Raw genomic sequence first — 16,887 nt, 5'->3', positions numbered from 1 at the left:
TTAGTCCATGCTGGTAGGTGAACACCAAAACCTCCTCGTGCATAGTTACAAACACTGTTAGCTGTTCCAGATCAGATACGGATTTCTGGGAGGTCATTCACCGTCTGATTAATGGTAACTTACCTTCTAACAAGAGTAGCTGCGGGGTGCCCTTCTCTAGAGGCTTCATTTCCTCAGACTCTGGTATTTCAGGCCTGCAGTTTGATGTGGTAAGAAGCAAACTGGAGAAAAGCAGCCTTGTTTTGGAGATTTAACTTTTTTTAACTCCTCCTTTCATCAGAGGCGTGAAGAAAAGAGAAATACCTCAGGAGAGCTTCTTTCACACAGGCCCTCGCCATCCTTGCTCACAGGAGCAACTGCGCAGGCAAGAAAAATGTGTGACTCCATGTTCATTTATTTAGTTGTGCTCAGAGTTTTACAGGTAGCATTTTCCCTTTAGACCTTCTCAACAGAAATATAAAAAAGTTTGAAGCCATTTCCCCACTTACACACTCGCCTCCAATAACCAACTGAAGTGAAAAGCAGAAACATCTGTAGTTAAAAGAAAGAGCAGTGAGATTGTGAAGGCTTCTCCCAGTCTAGAGCTGGGCTTCCTGCTAAGGCATAGACCTACTAGTCTGTAACTTAAAAAACTCCAGTCCCCAGAGTCCTGTAACTCCCACCTACTCAACAGAAAACAACTCTTCTCTAGCAGTGACAGGGACATTCCTGGTAGCTGACGCTGTGCAGGGGAAACACTTCCTGCAGCTCGAATGAGCTTATTCAGAAACTCTGGGTACCCAGTTCATGCGCTGAAGAGGAGACAGGGAGCAAACTCTTCAAGGTGAAAGTCTTTTGAAGTAAGTACTGCACGCCCTGATATGACATGCCTGTCTCAGCAGACTGCTGTGGCATGAGGCACTTCAGTCATGGCTGTAGAGAACTGTCCCAGCTCTGTCAATAGAACCACAGGTAAATTTGTTCTTTCCTGTGAGAAGTCCCTGAGTTGCAGACCTAAAGGATCTTCCCCCCAAACACACCTCAGTGTCACCAGACCACCGAAAAAAGGAGCCGAGCCACATCAGTAGCCTGCAGGGAAGCCACCTTTCCGGGAATCAGAGGCTGCAGCCCATCCTTCATCTGTTCTGAGAATGGCTTGCACAACTGCACCACCGCTCACCCGCGTGGTGTTGTGTTTCCTCTTCCTTAGTTCTTCTTCTATACCCTGGAATGCAGAAGTGAATGAGGACAACGGGAGGCGAGCTGCACATGTGCTGCAACCTGCATCCTCTGTGACTACTAGGTGGATCTAAAACTACATGCTGCTCCTCCTCTTCACTGGCATGCCCTGCTTTTGAGGAGGTAGAATTGGGAAGATGTGGCATTTGTGGTGCTTAGTGTGAGCGACCAATACTGTTCCTGGTCATGGAGCCTCTGATATTCATATGCAAACAGCCAAAGCTGATGGATCCTGTTTGGGAATGGGGAAAACGTAGGACTTGTATAGAGCAGGGCATCCTCCCCAGTGCAGGCAGCTGTTACCTTAGTAAGATGCTTATTAAAGGAGGATCTTCTGCATAGTTTGATGAAGAAAACTGCCTTATGTAGGAGTGTTTTTTCTAATATAGAGGCATGAGATGAGAGATATACAAAGACTTCATCGGTCTCAGGCCTCTGGGACATGTAATTCCTCAGGGTGAAGGAAGCTGCCAGCTCAGGTGAGTGATATGCAGGGCTAGGCAGATGTTGCCATTGGCTCTCACACCAACAGTGCTGCGCAGTCACCTTTGCTGGGAAAAGATTTCCAGGTTTGTTCTCGTGTCCCTCTATGCATCCTCCTGCACTCTGTGCCAGCACAACTGGGAGGTTGTGCAATAGGACAAGCTTTTCCTGAGGGTCACTGGATTTAGACTGCTGAATGGTTGGGGCCCTGATGTGGTTTTGTGTTTTGCAAGTTTTGTGAGGCAAACAACAATGCAAAAAAATACATACCCTCAGTTTCAGATGTAGGTCATGTTTGAATGCACCCCTTCAAACCCATGGGACTGAGATTAAACCAGATTTTTTTTAACTGAGATTAAACTGTTCAGATTACACTCTGAACAATACTTAACCTATCAGCTTCAGTACTGCTCACCTAGGAGCATTTGGCAAAGCTTTGTGATTTTCCACAAGCCTGTCTTCCAAAAACTAGGAACCCAGCCCATACAAGTTCACACACCCCAGGCTCCAGCTAGACAAACCTCCTCTATTTCCTGCTCAAGCTCTGTGATACTGGGAAACAGCTGATCATGAATTCTTGGCTCTTCCACGGCTTTCTTCACATCATAGCCAAACCAGATGGAATTGATGATTGCCTGTAAGAAGCAAAAAGCCTCAATGTTAGTTACTTGTCTTTATAGAAGCCTGGCCCTTGTAGCAACACAGGCAGAGTTATCTGAAGAATGTTCACAAGAGACCATTAAAGGCATACTTTCTGGTCCCAGATGCTTTCAGTGGTTCCTCTCTCAGCTAAACCAAAACACAGGTACAGCAAGCCATTTTTTATATGCTTAGGAGGATTCCCACACAAAGAGACTACGAGTTACTAAAATTAACATAGTAAAAGGATCAGATCATCAAGCTATTGTAGCTGGATTTATGATGCTGTGATTAAGCTAGTGCTGGCTGACACGCACAGCAGTCACCTCAGTAAACACAGCTACAGCCTCCTGTTACTGTGCAACCGGTTTCCTTAAACCTGGTTCATCTCTACATGATTAAGTTGCCATTTGGAGCTGCTGGCAAATGGAAACAGCTTTGGGATGAGGGGCTAGAAAGCTGCTTGTAGCGGTTTTTACAGAGACTTCTTTACCTGAGCCAGAAAGCAAGATCCAGCCTGATGTGATGTGCACAACTGTGTGTGCTGGCACAGGAGACAGCTTTCTCCTGCATTCACTTCTAGGCTAGCTGGGCATTTGAATGGCTGCCACAGCAGCCCACAGAGAGCCTGCCTGTCAGATGGCCTGAGACCATGCCTGACCTAAGGTCTTACTCAGCTTCTCTGTGTGACTTTCATCCAAAGTTCAGGATTTTGGAAGGGAATGGTTCTAAAGTAGCTAAAGAGACTAGTTCATGGAGATCCAAGGAAGAAGTTGATGCTAAACTGAAGTAAAAAATCTTCTGCAAGTGGTAAGAACAACTTGCCAAAGGAAAAGACCTGGAATCCCTGAAAGAAGTGAGTACCTTTGTAGCTGTGGCAGGAGTGGCAGGAACCTCCCTTTCAAGCCCCTGGCCCACAGCAGAGCTACAGCCATGGTGTAGCAGGTGCACACTTCAGCCCCTTACCCCAAACGCTGCCTCTCCCCCACCTTGTTTGGCCTTAGCTGTGTCACCTGTTCTCCCATATCATCACATACCAGTGCTGTTGCTGTGGTTATTTTTGTTCCTCCAGAAGCACCAACCACCATCCTGACCTTCTTCGTTTTATCCACCAAGATGGAGGGGCACATAGAGGACATCGGCTGCTTACCTGTTGGGGTCAGAGGTGCAAGACAGGCTCAGCTTTCCACCTGCAGCTTATGAACTGCCAGCTCCTGCCCCCATGTCTGAACCCAGAGCCTCAGTATCTACCCTCCTGACTCAGCTCCTGTGTCTTGTCAGCCCTTGGAGATCCCACTGTCCCCTGTACCCATCTCCTTCATGCTTCTGCGATGCAAACTCAGCCCTGGTTCTTCACAGAGGCTGAAGGTACCTTTCCTCACAGTCCTGTCCCAGCTGGACTTGTCTGTGATGCAGCTGCCTCCAATATGCTATGGCACATTCCTTCCTGTCCTTTCATTTCCCTGTTCCTCTCCAAAACACAGGTTAGCAGAATCCCAGCCCGCTTTAGTAGCATTTATCTGGGTCTGCAGTAGTGGAGCAGGCAGATTGCTTGGGTTAGGTATTGTGAGCTGTATCTACCCAAAGCTGTCTTACAGCTGCCAAGGCAGCACAGGGAGAAGGCTGAGCAGTGCCATCTAACACTTTGTAGTTAGCTCCTGCTGCTGCCTCCCTCTTAAATCAGTTCAAAGAAATCTTTTGCAGCTCTAAGTAATTTCATTTGACATGTGCTGAGCTCCCAGGGAAAGGATTTCTGGCTGTTGGAAGGAGTCAGACACAAAAGCTGTTCTTTAGACAGCCTCTCCTTCAGGACTGCACCGGGGGCTGGTTGTGTGCTTCTGCCAGGGATGCCAGATGACTTTCCATCCTCTGCAGAAAGGCCCAGCTCTGTGCCTGATGGCAGACATACTGCAGCCTACCTTGCAGACACCACAGCATTAATATGCAAGACATAGCCAAAAGTCGGAGTCAGAAAGGTAGTTTATAGTTCGTACCTGGTGCTATGAAATTTGCTGGAGAAGGAGGGATTCCAAATCCATTGATTATGTAAGGTGAGCTGAAGTCATCCATCTCATCATTAAATAGGATTCCACTCACTTTGGATCGTACATCAGAGCCAAAGCTAGAGAAAACAAGTTGGTGCAAATATGTCAAAACTAGAGCAAATCCAGGAGAACCTTCAGGTGAATTACTGCAATGTCAAACCTGGAATTTGATTGGAATTACTCTCCAATCTCTCCTCTTGTAAAGGACGTTCTGTCACCTCTTGGGGGAAGGAAGTAGTTTATGCCATGAGTACACAAAGAGGAAAGGCAGCTCAGAGCCCTGCTGTACAGCTCCCCTGTAAGGACCCCAAGAGGAAGAACAGCACAGCAACTAAATACAACTATTTCCCTTTCCAGCAGGCAGAATGGCACTTCATCCAGAGGCAGCATAACTCACAGGCTGGCACACTGGGGAATCACTGAGGATTTGCTTTGATGTCAAGCTGGAGACATTTTCTATGGACAAAAAGAACCTTCACCCCCCCTTCCAAGCTTCAAGCTACACACACGGAAAACAGCTCTTCCTGCCAGCACTTGAAGACAAGCACTGCACTTCCAGGCCAGCTGTATTAGCTCAAACTCCTGTCTGGGAAGTCAGAGCCAGCAGTGATACCACTGCTTATAATAAGATCCAGATGGAGTGCATGTTTTCTTGGTGGGTGAACTCCAAATGAGAGAGGACACATCTTGTTCTCTGACCCAGCCACATAGGTCTCAGTGTTAAGAACTGACCTGCAAGCTCAGCAGTAGTGCCCATCAACAGTGATATTCATCACTACCCCAACAAAGAGGTGACAGTTCAGTGATGTTTTATACCAACCACAGAACCACCACTAGGAAGATGACAAAGGCCTACATGGAAGTAATGTCCGAGCTCATACTATTGGTTGATGGTGCTGGTGGCGGACACAGCACTGCCATCATCAGCCACAATGGAGAGGTGGGATGTACCGGCATTATCTCCAGTGTAATATACTGGCTCATAGTAGTCAACTGGATGGGAGGTGTTGTCTGTGATTCTCCTTCGGAGACTATCCGCAAAGAACTCAGACGTCATGTTTCTGATCGCCTGTCAGAGAAATCCAATGCAGTTACTCAGCAGATTAAGTTTAAGTGACATGTAGTTATGAGGTTGATATCCAATACTTCAGAGCATGGAAGAGTGGCAAATCCCAGCAGTGAAGCTATAGTTTTCCAGCAGGGGCATTCCTCCTTCTTGAGAGATGGACATTGTACCAAAAATCATTTTAAGCAGTCACAAAAGCAGCTGGTACAATGCAGCCCTTTGTGTAGGGAGATAATCGGCATCTATCATTGCAGGTCTATGGAAAGCTGTCATCACTTTACATCACTGTACATCAACACTGCTGTAAGGCGTAGGCAAGCAGTGTTACACTTGCTTCAAAGGTGAGAGGAAAGGAATCGAGAGAACTAGGCCAAGGCAAGCTCTGATCATTGCTCTGTAAACAGCAAATTGGTATTCATCAAGCTGGGCTGGGCTCAGATCCTGCTGCTTTTGCAGAGTCACAGAAGTAAAAGCACAAAGTGTGAAGTTGGGAAAAGAAGGGTTCCTGCCTCAGCCCTTCCCCTATGTTGGTCCATTTACTTTAGGCAGGACTGGGGTTAGAGAGCCACAGGGATGTCATCTAATAAGGCTTCAAGCACTACGAAACGAGGGAGGGTTAGCCCTAAATATACTCAGATGCTCCTCATGAATTAAGGATTTTGGTTTTCCTTACATCAGGGAGGTTTCCTCCATTTATATCCCTCATACTCAGCCATGAGTCACACAGGACTTCACATTTGGATTCAGAGATATTACAGTGCCTGCAAATATCAGGTGTCACAGAGCATCCCTAACAAAGTTTAGTCACCCATAAACTTTAAGCCGTGCTCCAGCCAGTCTTGGTGTTGCAGAAAGAAAAGGCTTTTGCCAGGTACCTCTGTAATGTTGACAAATTTGGGATCTCCCAGTAAAGTCCTCTTGGCATAGGCAAAGCGAAAGGCCTCCACAATGCGGTGGTAAGTCAGACCTTTCTTCTCCACCGTTTTGATGCTGTCAGCAGAGAAATTATATCCTGGCAACAGAAGACAAATAACTGTGAACAACAAACGAAAGTACATGGTCAACGGACTGCAAATAAACCTGTGTCAAATGGTATAATCTTGAAGCCCAATCTCTCAGAGATGTAATCACTGGACTGTCCTAATCTCCCCACAGAGAACGCAGGAGCTCTGGTAGTTTTGAGCACTAAGGGAATCACCAGCAGGCTTTTTACTTTGCAGAGATGTTTCCCAAAAAAGCCTCAAGTACAAGTTAGTTTCTACACATGCAGGTATCAGGGAAGTGCCCCAGTCACAAGCATATTTTCCCTCTCACACCTGTATTTCAAGTAGGAAGGAGTTTGCAACAGAAGAGAAATGTTTCCACATCTCTGATCCCTCCTGGGGTATCAGACTTCCCACCTGCTGGAGGGCTATCAAGGGAGGCACAACTCCCAAAACTAAAAAGGTGTTGTTTTTGGAGCCCTCACGGTCCTGTTGCCTGTAAGGTACTGCTCAGGGGCACTCACCTTTCAGTATGTTGAAGATGAGGGCGAGCACAGGGCCACTTAGAGGGGCACTAGGTGTGTAGAGGGTAAACTCCCCAAGTGTGATTGCTATGGGGTCTTCTATCACTGTTGCATTGTAGTCCCGCAGGTCTTCCAATGTGACAATGCCCCCTGGAAAAGAAAAGGAAACTATGAGTGTGGGTTTATGTGATCTTTGATAGGAAGAGAAAGCAATACTCCATCACTGCGCATCACAGCAAGGACAGGAGGGAACAGAGGCAAATCTAAAGAGTTGCAAGGTAAAGAAAGCAAAGATGGATGCACAAGAGATTAATTTATTCCTTAATAGATCCAGCTGAGGCTCAGATAGCCTAAGCTTGAAGTTGGGCTGATTTACAGCAGCCAAAAATCTGGTCATCCATCTTTTTTTATTTACAAAGGACACTGGCAATGTCAGGTAACAAAGACCTTAAGAGTCCTGTTTACAGAAGGAGGATGCAGCTTTCGGGTGCTGTGTTACCCCACAAGCAGAATCACTTTTATGTTCTATTGCCTTTCTTAACAGAAGGGGGAAGACAATAATTGACCACCACAAATGACTTATTCAGATGAGGTTCAAGCTGGCCAATGCTAGCTAGTAAGGATACGATACTACCACCATCTAGTGGTATCGAGAGATTAAACAAGCTCAGAGTTTACAGGACCGTGTCATGTTTTAGGGTAGAAACTTGTTGGATTCATGCTCTGTATGCATGTATCCACTATCTACATCCAGAAACACATAGGCTTGCTAGACTTTATGGTACAGAAATGCACAGCATACACTGTCCATTTCAGACTGAGTTTCAAATGCATTCATTAGAGTGCTAAGAACTTCTCTAGTGTCCTGCTGCCACACTTCTCAGAGGCAGCATTTCGGGCAGGGGACTTGACCCACTTCCAAGGTTTCTGCAGGTCACTGGCTCCTCCCTGGGTGCTAAGCAGCAGCAGTCAAGTCACTCATGCTCTTTTGGACAGATGTCCTGTTTCTCACCTACACTGTGGATATCATCGATGATCTGCTTTGCCAGGCTTCCCGTGTAAAAGGCATCTGCTCCTTCTCTGGCTATAGTCTCGTATGTGTTGGCTAGTTTAGGCATCTTCATGATATCGCCCTCATGCAGAATTTTCCCTCTTTTGCAGAACACTTCACTAACAGAGAAAGGAGATTGAGAAGATCAGATCTGAGAGGCAAGTTCAACACTATGTGTACCTGTACCGACACAGTATTTGAGTGCTCATGCTAGAGGCTTCTTGGAGAGAAGAGAGACTGTGTAAACCATGCCCCAGGGGTCCTGAAATCTTGCACTGGGACATAAAAGTGAACAGGGGCTCCTGACCCGAGGTTCCACATTGCTCAGAGTTTGCTCAGTGAAGCCTACAGGAGGGAGCGTTGACATTTTTTACCAAGCCAGGCCACCCTCCCTAGCTGCCCAAGGGGCCCAACAACTCCCTCAAGATGCCCGGGAGAGGCCATAGTTCTTGCACTCAGTTCAGTTCAGGGCACAGACTGAAGCTATAAGGCTCAAAGCTTCCAGTGAGCCCAGGAGAACACGTTTTGATCCCAGTTTGTCAGAGCACTTTGAGGTAGACAGTTTCATCTTTAGCTCCCTGTTGTGGTTTAAGTGTCCTGAACCCAGGACGCTCCCTCATCAAGGATCACAAATGTGCTGCTGTGGACCTGCCAGATGGAAGTACAAGAGATAGGCCCAGGCTGTACATCCCAATTGGATTGGAAACCAACTTGCAGCTGCCAGAGATTTTAAGGAAAAGAGAGACTTAAGCATGATCTCCAGTAGGGCTGGACATAGATAGGAAGGGTTTGACTGTAAGAAGTGGAGGAGCACTGAAAACCCTTTATGTTCATAGTCACTGCCAGAAATGGATGGTCAGAGGCATTGTTTGAGGAAAGGTTGGCTGCAGAAAGCCAACTGTATCCTGGGCTGCATCAAAAGGAGCGTGACCAGCAGGTCGAAGGAGGTGATCCTGCCCCTCTACCCTGCTCTCGTGAGACCTCACCTGGAGCATTGTGTGCAGTTCTGGTGTCCTCAACATAAAAAGGACATGGAACTGTTGGAACAAGTCCAGAGGAGGCCACAAGGATGATCAGGGACTGGAGCACCTCCCGTATGAAGACAGGCTGAGGAAGTTGGGGCTGTTCAGCCTGGAGAAGGCTGCGTGGAGACCTCATAGCAGCCTTCCTGTATCTGAAGGGGGCCTATAGGGATGCTGGAGAGGGACTCTTCATTAGGGACTGTAGTGACAGGACAAGGGGTAGCGGGTTAAAACTTAAACAGGGGAAGTTTAGGTTGGATATAAGAAGGAAATTCTTTCCTGTTAGGGTGGTGAGGCACTGGAATGGGTTGCCCAGGGAGGTTGTGAATGCTCCATCCCTGGCAGTGTTCAAGACCAGGTTGGACGAGGCCTTGGGTGATATGATTTAGCATAAGGTGTCCCTGCCCACGGCAGGGGGGTTGGAACTGGATGATCTTAAGGTCCTTTCCAACCCTAACGATTCTATGATTCTATGATATGACCCAAATTCCCACTGTCTGAGAGCAGGAGAAATGTTCGAGGAGTCTCTGCAATTTCCCCAGCTGCAGGTAAGATTAGCTTGATATACTTACAGCATGAGGAAAAGCTGAGGATTCAGAAAATATGGTGCTGTCTGACAGATTTATCCCAACAAGTACTCTAATTCCACCTTTGCTCAGACAAATGGACTTCAAAAGACCAGAATTTCTCTCTCTTTAAAGGTCAGGACTGAACATTCCTAAAATTGGCCACATTATTTAGCACTGACAGGCAGCTGGAATAACAACATCAGGCACAGTGAGTGCTGTCACTGGAGGAGAGGCATGCTCCTCACAGATGCTACATTACACAAACATAAAGACTTTTCAGCTAGAATGCAGTTACCCCAAATTTCTCTGTAGAGAACAGCAACTGCTCTGCCTACTACAGTGAGACTTCTCTACCTACCACAGTGAGGGATTGCTCTCAATTGACTCCTCTCTTGATTTGATGGCTGCTGCAAGGCCTTTCCCAATAGGGAACCCTTCTCTTGCCAACTTGATGCTGGGCAGAAACAGGTTTTCCCATGCCAGTTTGCCATGACGTTTGTGAGCCAGTTCATACCCACGGATTTCTCCTGGCACAGCAATGGACAGTCCTCCTGGAGCAGATGAGGAATATATTAGTGTTCCATAGCAAGAAAAGAAAGTGATTATAATAGAGTACAGAGGTAGAGCAGGCTTCTATGTTAGCCCTGTTTTTAGGCAGGGATTACTTATACTACATATACTTCCAGCTCATTTTATGCAGATGATGCTAATGGAATTACGCTGTCCAACATAACATGCCTACATATTGTGGACTGCACCAGACAGAGGTTGAAACAGCTCTACCCTCTTCCTATTAACTCACGTTGTTGGGTCTTTTCCCCTCAGTGGGCTCTGCACCAGGGAAAAGCTGCTCAGAACACAGAAGTTATCACAGCTGCCTGCAGTTTCCAGTCCCGCAGAGGAGGACATACTTCAGCCAAAAACCTTTTTGCAGCATTGTAACTACAATTGCAATATATTGATTACTGCATTGCACAGTGATGCTGCAGTTTGTTTTGATCCTGTCTTTACTGGCACCTCCCTGAAGTTCTACACATTTCTCAAACCCTCTCCAAGATGCTGTTCCTCCTTGGTTACAGGAGTGACCACAAAGAGAGCTAGTTAGCATTTCTTTTGGTTTTGATTAGAAAATACTGCCCTGAAAGGAAATGAATTCTTCTCTGGAGCCCTTCAACCGCTAATTGAAGCCACCACAAAAGGTGTTTAGGGAGGATATTGAACTGACAAGAACTAAGCTGATCCACAAAGATTTATTCAAAAAGGTGTAAAGATAGAACAGGTCATACTCAGTGCTCTGGATTCACCTGCATTCTCATAAAGTGAAAAGCAGGAAGTGCTGAGGTGAATAACTAGTTTGAAGGGCATTATTTTTAGCTTGCATTGTCAGAAAGAGGACATTTCTGGGTGAGAAATCCTGGAGATAGGCAAGAAGCTAATTTAAAGAAATATTCTTAATTTAAACATGTCAGTAGTAGCTAATGCTGGAGTTATTTGGTCCCCCCAAAGCAATGAAATAGCTTTTGCCATACCTTTCAGAGAAAGCTGTGTGTTGTTCCAAAACATGTCCTCCGATGCTCTGCTTGGAGCCACCTCTCTTGCGTTAATGATTTCCACTTTTCCTTTAATGACAGAGCAAGGAAGATGATGTTTAGCTCTGGGCTCAATACACAGGCGTGGTCTCTGTTAAAGTCTGATCAATATGAGCCAGTTTCTTGGCAATTATTTTGAGGATAGTGTGCTCCCCCAGAGGCTGTCAGAATCAATCTTTTACCCTTATTCAGGTAGGATAAATCCCCTGCTTGAGTAAAGACTTATCAAACTGTTCCAGATGTGTATGGCCCTGTCTCTTACCTGTGCTGCTATAGATGGTAAAGAAGAGACCCCCTCCAATGCCCATGCTGTGAGCATTCATGAGTCCTACACAGAGCATAGCTGCAATTGCAGCATCCACTGCTGATCCACCTTGCTGAAGGATGTCCCTGTGAAGCAGAAGAGAAGGCATCATATGGTGACATGTTACAGTGTTTCAGCTACCTGTGAGCAGTCAATTAACCTCATCAGAGCAGCTATGACAGATTCTCTAATGCCCATTTGTCTATAGGTTCCTCAGGAAAAAGAAGTTTTGAGCTTCTATCAACTTAGAGAACAGATCCTAATGGTCCAGTTCCAGACCAGATCAGCCCTCAGAGACACATCCACACTAGTCTGGAAGCACCAAGATGTGTTAAAGTGCATGTGGGGACAGGCATCCCAGACACATTCACATGAGAAACAGCAATGCTTGGAGGAGCCTGAAATCTCAGCATTTGCATCTGGGACTAGAGGACAGCTTGCTAAATGAATTTTATAAGGAGCTCAGAAAGCATCTCTTGTTCCCATTGTTCATGAATGAACATGGGGATCTTTGCCTGCTATGCCGTCTTTGAGCAACTGCAGTAACTTTGGTGAGGAATGGTAAAAGCCCAGGTTCTATTATGGCCTCCTCTTTCCACGGGGAGTTTAGAGGTGACCTGTGCTGGTCAACTGCCAGGCTTGCACCTGGACACTGGGGAAACAACAGTTTTATCTTGTGCAAGAGGTGTCAGAGCTAATGCAAGTCACAGAACAATTAGTAGGTACCTTCCAATTATCGAGCACTGCCCCGCGTCTGTCGCCACAGCCGCCTTCTTGTAAGTGTGTGTGTCCCCTGAGTCAGAGGGCAGTCCAAAGAAGAGACCCAGGAACAAGATGAGCCCCAGCAGGGCTGCAGTCAGGACTCCAGTCACCACATAGCACTTCTTCATCTTCCTGTGGAACGAGACAGGACTGTCAACCTTGCAGCTTCTGGGGTGTATGGGAACTAGAAAGCAGATGATCAGACACAAGAGCAGCCTTTTCATCTGTCTTCTTTCATATCCACTGTTTCCCCCTTCTACCCCCCAGCAGCTGAAGCTCTGCACATGGAAGGGTGGTTGGGAAGGAGTGGCCAGGGGAGCTGCGAGCCCAATTCTGTATTCCTTGACATTCACAACAGGGTGATGTCCTGCTTTTAAATGGACTATTAAGAGAGAAGAGGATATTCAAGATGTCCTGGTACTGTTACCTTTCAATGGTGATAGGACAACCCAGCCCTTTATGACTACACTCTGAAGATTTTAGATGTTCAGCAAGCATTTAAGTTATGCTCTGCTTGGGAGAACAGGGGCCCAGTGTCAGACTGGATTTTAGCTAGATGCTAAATCAAGTCAGGAATACCAATCAGAGAGTCTTCACCAGATTTCCCTCTCCTGCACATGCTGGCAAGGCCTTTGCCCCTTTGTAATGTGATGGAGTTGGGCACTACATCCTGCCCACACCCTGGATGCAGGCTGGATTTGATCTTTTCCTCCCTATTCTTAGCCACATGGTGAGGCTGTATATGATCCTTCCCATCTTTCCAGCCCTTGAGCTATGGGCAGTGAATGGCTTCCTCCTCCTCCAAACCTCCCACAAACAGGGTCTTACAAATATCTGCTCACTCAGATTCACATAAAGACCTTTTCTATGGGCATTGCCAGCACCATTTCTATGCCCCTGCCATCACTGTGCAGAACAACTATTCTAACAACTCCGAAGCTTTTATCAGCTTCCCCTTTACCCATTCCTGCCATCCTGTTTGCAAAGTGATCTGCTTCAGTGAGCACCTGAAAGCTCTGAAGTGTTACCAGAAAGGAAAAGGCCCCCAAACAGCAACTTGGGCTAGTTACAGCAGGTAGGCAACCTCATACACCAAAAAAAACAGTAGATTCATAGGTGAGAAGGGAAATTCAAAGAGCAGAACATAACTGATGCTAGTCATATCATTTTCAGAGGAAAACTTAAAAAAGAAATTAACTTTATATAATGTGCTTTCAAACACCATGTCTGTGGAGGAGTCTCTGTCCAGAAGGCTGTGAATGACCACTGCAAAATACATCTTAGTCATTAGCAAGCAACCTTGGCCAAACTACTTGGCACACCCCAGTATGAGCACAGCATCCCACCCTGTCCAGGCCCTTGGCCAGAGCATCTTTCCAGTGAGCCTGCCACTTCCAGATGGTGATGGGCAGTGGTCATGTCTCCATGTTTCCCGGTGCTGCACACAGCTGCTCCTGGGGTGCACAGGGTTACAGTTCATCTGTGAGCGAGCAGAAGTCACCAAGGAGCTCTCTGGCATGCACGTTACAGATACACACCAGGAAGATTGAGAGCTATTGAGGGGATGGAGAGTTACTACCACCTTGTTGGGACTCACAGTTGATGAAATACTTCTTGTACAGCTACACTTTGACCCATTTCCTTTTCTATTACAAGATTCTTCCATCAAAAAAGACCTAAATTCATCATATTGCCTTCAGGGACCGACTTCCCCCTCTGTAGGGCAGCTCTGGGTGTTAACTTTGACTACTGTACTTGTGTAATAGGCCAAACGCCCTTTACCTTTTGGAAGCATCTTGCCACATTCAGAGACAAGCCAATCCATGGCATTGTGGGTGAAGAGTGGATCCATCAACCCTACCCTCTGTGGATGCTCAAGAGCCCAAAGTAGAACAAGCTCCAGCAGCCAGAGCAGCACTCGGCGCCTTGCAGCAGCAGCAGGATTAGGGAGCAGTGAGCATGCCAGCACTGAGGTAACTAGAGGAAACAGGCCAGGCCAGCCAAACCAAAACTCTTCTCAGAGGGAGGAGACCAGCAAGCACTGTCCCCTCACCCACCCCACTCCTGTTATTTCAATTAGGAGGTCTCTAACCAAAACCTGTATCTGTGGGTCTCATTCTGAGCAGTAATGATATCTCCAAGTAAAGCAGCTCAAACCAGGGTGTAAATATACTGCTGTTCTGCAAACAAATGTCAACTGAGGGCAGTAAAAGGTAAATGGATGAAAATTCTTTCCAGGTTCTAGAACTTGATTTACACTCAACTACTTTTAGAAGAGACCAGTGGCCTGTTAGCGGAGCAATGACTGTGCAGGGAAACAGAGAAGCCATTATTCCCCCAACAATAGCTCACACACAGCCTCAGAGCTTACAGACAGTTTTGTTTGCTGGCAGAGGGAGCTCAGCTTCAGCACTGGCAGTCTCCTCCAGGCTTCACAAGAAATGCCAGGGGAGCTTTTATCTACGCCCCAGCCAGGCAGAAGGTACTTTGTTTTATCTGAAGGCTGCTCTATGCTGGGCTGTCCTGCAAGCACGGGGTGACTCAAGTGCCTTGGTGGGTGAGTTAACCCGTAGGCTCCTGGCTAGGGCTGTGCAATTCTGTACAGCTGCCTGCCCCACTGCCAGGTCAGGCAAGATATTCTTTGAGCAGGAGAGTAGAAGGGGAAACCTCAGCTGGTACCTCTGCTCTCATCTTTCACCTCCTCTCTGGATTCAGATGATGCTTATGAGCATCTCCTAGACCTGTAAGAGCTTCAAGCAGAGTGTCCAGCTGCCTGCTGAGTGCACAGACCTTGAAAAGGGCTCTCCAGCTCACTTCATAAAACTCAGGTGCAGCTCCAGGCCCGCTGCCAGTCCCTCAGACACACACTATTGGCAGCAGGAACAAGCACACAAACTGCCTCGAAGAAGAGACACTGCTTGCCAGGCACTGCTTCTGTACAGCACTGTGGGACCACATTGCCCTCTGTGGGCCAACTGGGGCCAGAAAAAGTGAATGTTCTTGATAAAAGTGCATCTGTGCAATCTGTCAGATTGATCCTACTAAGGAAGAAACAAACGCATGAGCTAAAGATCTGCAGCTTTCTCTTCTTACACAGTACAGAAGGAAAACTCAGCTGAGGATAATCCCCTCTGCCTCAACTGCCAGCTCAACTCCCTTAAGTTCCTTAACCTGTTTCAGGCCTTACCCTAGAGGGAAACATCCCTTGCACAGTTCTTACTGCCTTCCTAGCTGTAGCACAGCAGAGAGCCAAAGAGACATTTGTTTTCTGATGGCAAGTGGGAGATGGATCAGAACCCTGCAGATATCCATTCTCTAGCACACCTTTCCATACTTCCCTGTGCTCTGGGTAGGTGCGTTGCAGGAATTTTGCACCAATGGTCTTTTTGAGCCTCAAGTCCCCACTAGGATTTATTGTTGGGTGTGGAGCAGCAGCTGCAGGCCACCACACGAGCTATTGTCTGCTGAGGCTGGCTTTAACCTCCAAATTTCTGCCAAATCCAGCTGCTTGGAAGCTTGGCTAGCACTTCAGTCACAGAGCGTTGCTTGGCAGCAGCAATAGGTCTCCAGGAAAGAGGCCTATAAAACCATTAAAAGCAATATGATTATTTCTCACTGTTATAAAGTTCCAACAGCCAATCCTAGCCATGGTATTTATAAAGTAGCCTGATAATCTGTCTTAATTTGTATTAGGAGAGGGGGAGGACCATACGCTTGTATGAGCAACCCAAATGAGCTGTATTCAGATGTGTCACAACATTCACAACCTTATTTTAAACATCACACTTTTTGAATTAGAAGAATCCAGTGCAACAGGCTAGCTAGTGTCAGGCAGGAAATACAGAGTCTGACATCTCTGCCAAGAGGGCTGGTGTATGCTGTAGAGATGAGGCACCTGCCACGGTCAGGGAAAGCACTGGGAGAACTGAAAGAGATGTACCAACCAGAAAGCAGGGGAGAGAGAACACCGGAATACCAGAGGATGACAAGGGAGCTCATGCACTGCCTTGTTCTTGAATGAAGCACTGAAGGAATCATCCACCGACAGCATCTAGAACTTTAACTCCAAACTTTAACCCAAGAGGTCTGTGCTTTAAACCCATCATGCAATGGCTGCATACCTCAGCACCACTCCTAATCATTCCTTGTACTCCCAGCCCCAACCCAGTAGCCAGCACTTGGCCATTAGCTTCAAGACATTCCCCAAACAGCACACATGCAGGCAGGCAGATTCCCCTACAAGGTACTGATCGTCATGGTGGACTAGCAGGTGTTTTTTTCCATAACTATTTCTACCTTGTCCACATGGTGTCTTCTAGAGACTTTAAACAAAGTATTAACAACCACCTCTTGTACCTAAGGAAATCACTTCCAATTCAAGTCTGATACAGATTTCTGTAGAAAGCTGACTCAAAGACTAAAGTACATGGAATTCAAAAAGAGCAGGTATTTTAAGTCTAGTAAATTCTAAGCCACACAATGAGATAGGAGATACATTCTTGTATTGAGCTGGAACTTAAAACTATGAAGTTCTTGTGCGTACCCATTACAAGATTTAAGTTGAAGTCTTTTGCAGTCTTCATCTCCACCAGTGATAAGGGAACTTAAGCAGAGTTCAACCAAGCCATAAAG

General features: G+C 46.6%; 1 protein-coding gene across 9 annotated transcripts in view; it reads right to left on the bottom strand.

Annotated features, from left to right (window-relative positions):
* Window positions 1-374: 374 nt before the first annotated feature.
* GGT1 (gamma-glutamyltransferase 1) overlaps window positions 375-16,887 on the bottom strand; it is a 61,711-nt gene continuing 45,198 nt past the window's right edge. For all 9 annotated transcript variants that reach the window (XM_061466004.1, XM_061466005.1, XM_061466007.1 and 6 more), the window contains 12 exons: window positions 12,220-12,387; window positions 11,452-11,579; window positions 11,130-11,219; window positions 9,959-10,151; window positions 7,971-8,128; window positions 6,959-7,108; window positions 6,327-6,463; window positions 5,267-5,454; window positions 4,335-4,462; window positions 3,378-3,490; window positions 2,223-2,336; window positions 375-1,204 (listed from right to left, as the gene is read on the bottom strand). In XM_061466004.1, coding sequence (XP_061321988.1) covers window positions 1,061-1,204; window positions 2,223-2,336; window positions 3,378-3,490; window positions 4,335-4,462; window positions 5,267-5,454; window positions 6,327-6,463; window positions 6,959-7,108; window positions 7,971-8,128; window positions 9,959-10,151; window positions 11,130-11,219; window positions 11,452-11,579; window positions 12,220-12,383 — 1,707 coding nt within the window. In that variant the 5' untranslated portion in view covers window positions 12,384-12,387 and the 3' untranslated portion in view covers window positions 375-1,060. The remainder of the gene's footprint in view (window positions 1,205-2,222; window positions 2,337-3,377; window positions 3,491-4,334; window positions 4,463-5,266; window positions 5,455-6,326; window positions 6,464-6,958; window positions 7,109-7,970; window positions 8,129-9,958; window positions 10,152-11,129; window positions 11,220-11,451; window positions 11,580-12,219; window positions 12,388-16,887) is intronic.

This window comes from Pezoporus flaviventris, unplaced genomic scaffold (assembly GCF_033815535.1).
Source record: "Pezoporus flaviventris isolate CSIRO_AGI_PZ_B2104156 unplaced genomic scaffold, CSIRO_AGI_Pfla_v1 ptg000041l, whole genome shotgun sequence".
Classification (NCBI taxonomy): domain Eukaryota; kingdom Metazoa; phylum Chordata; class Aves; order Psittaciformes; family Psittacidae; genus Pezoporus; species Pezoporus flaviventris.
The sequence above is the reverse complement of the archived record's forward strand: the minus strand, read 5'-3'. Positions and strand labels throughout refer to the sequence as shown.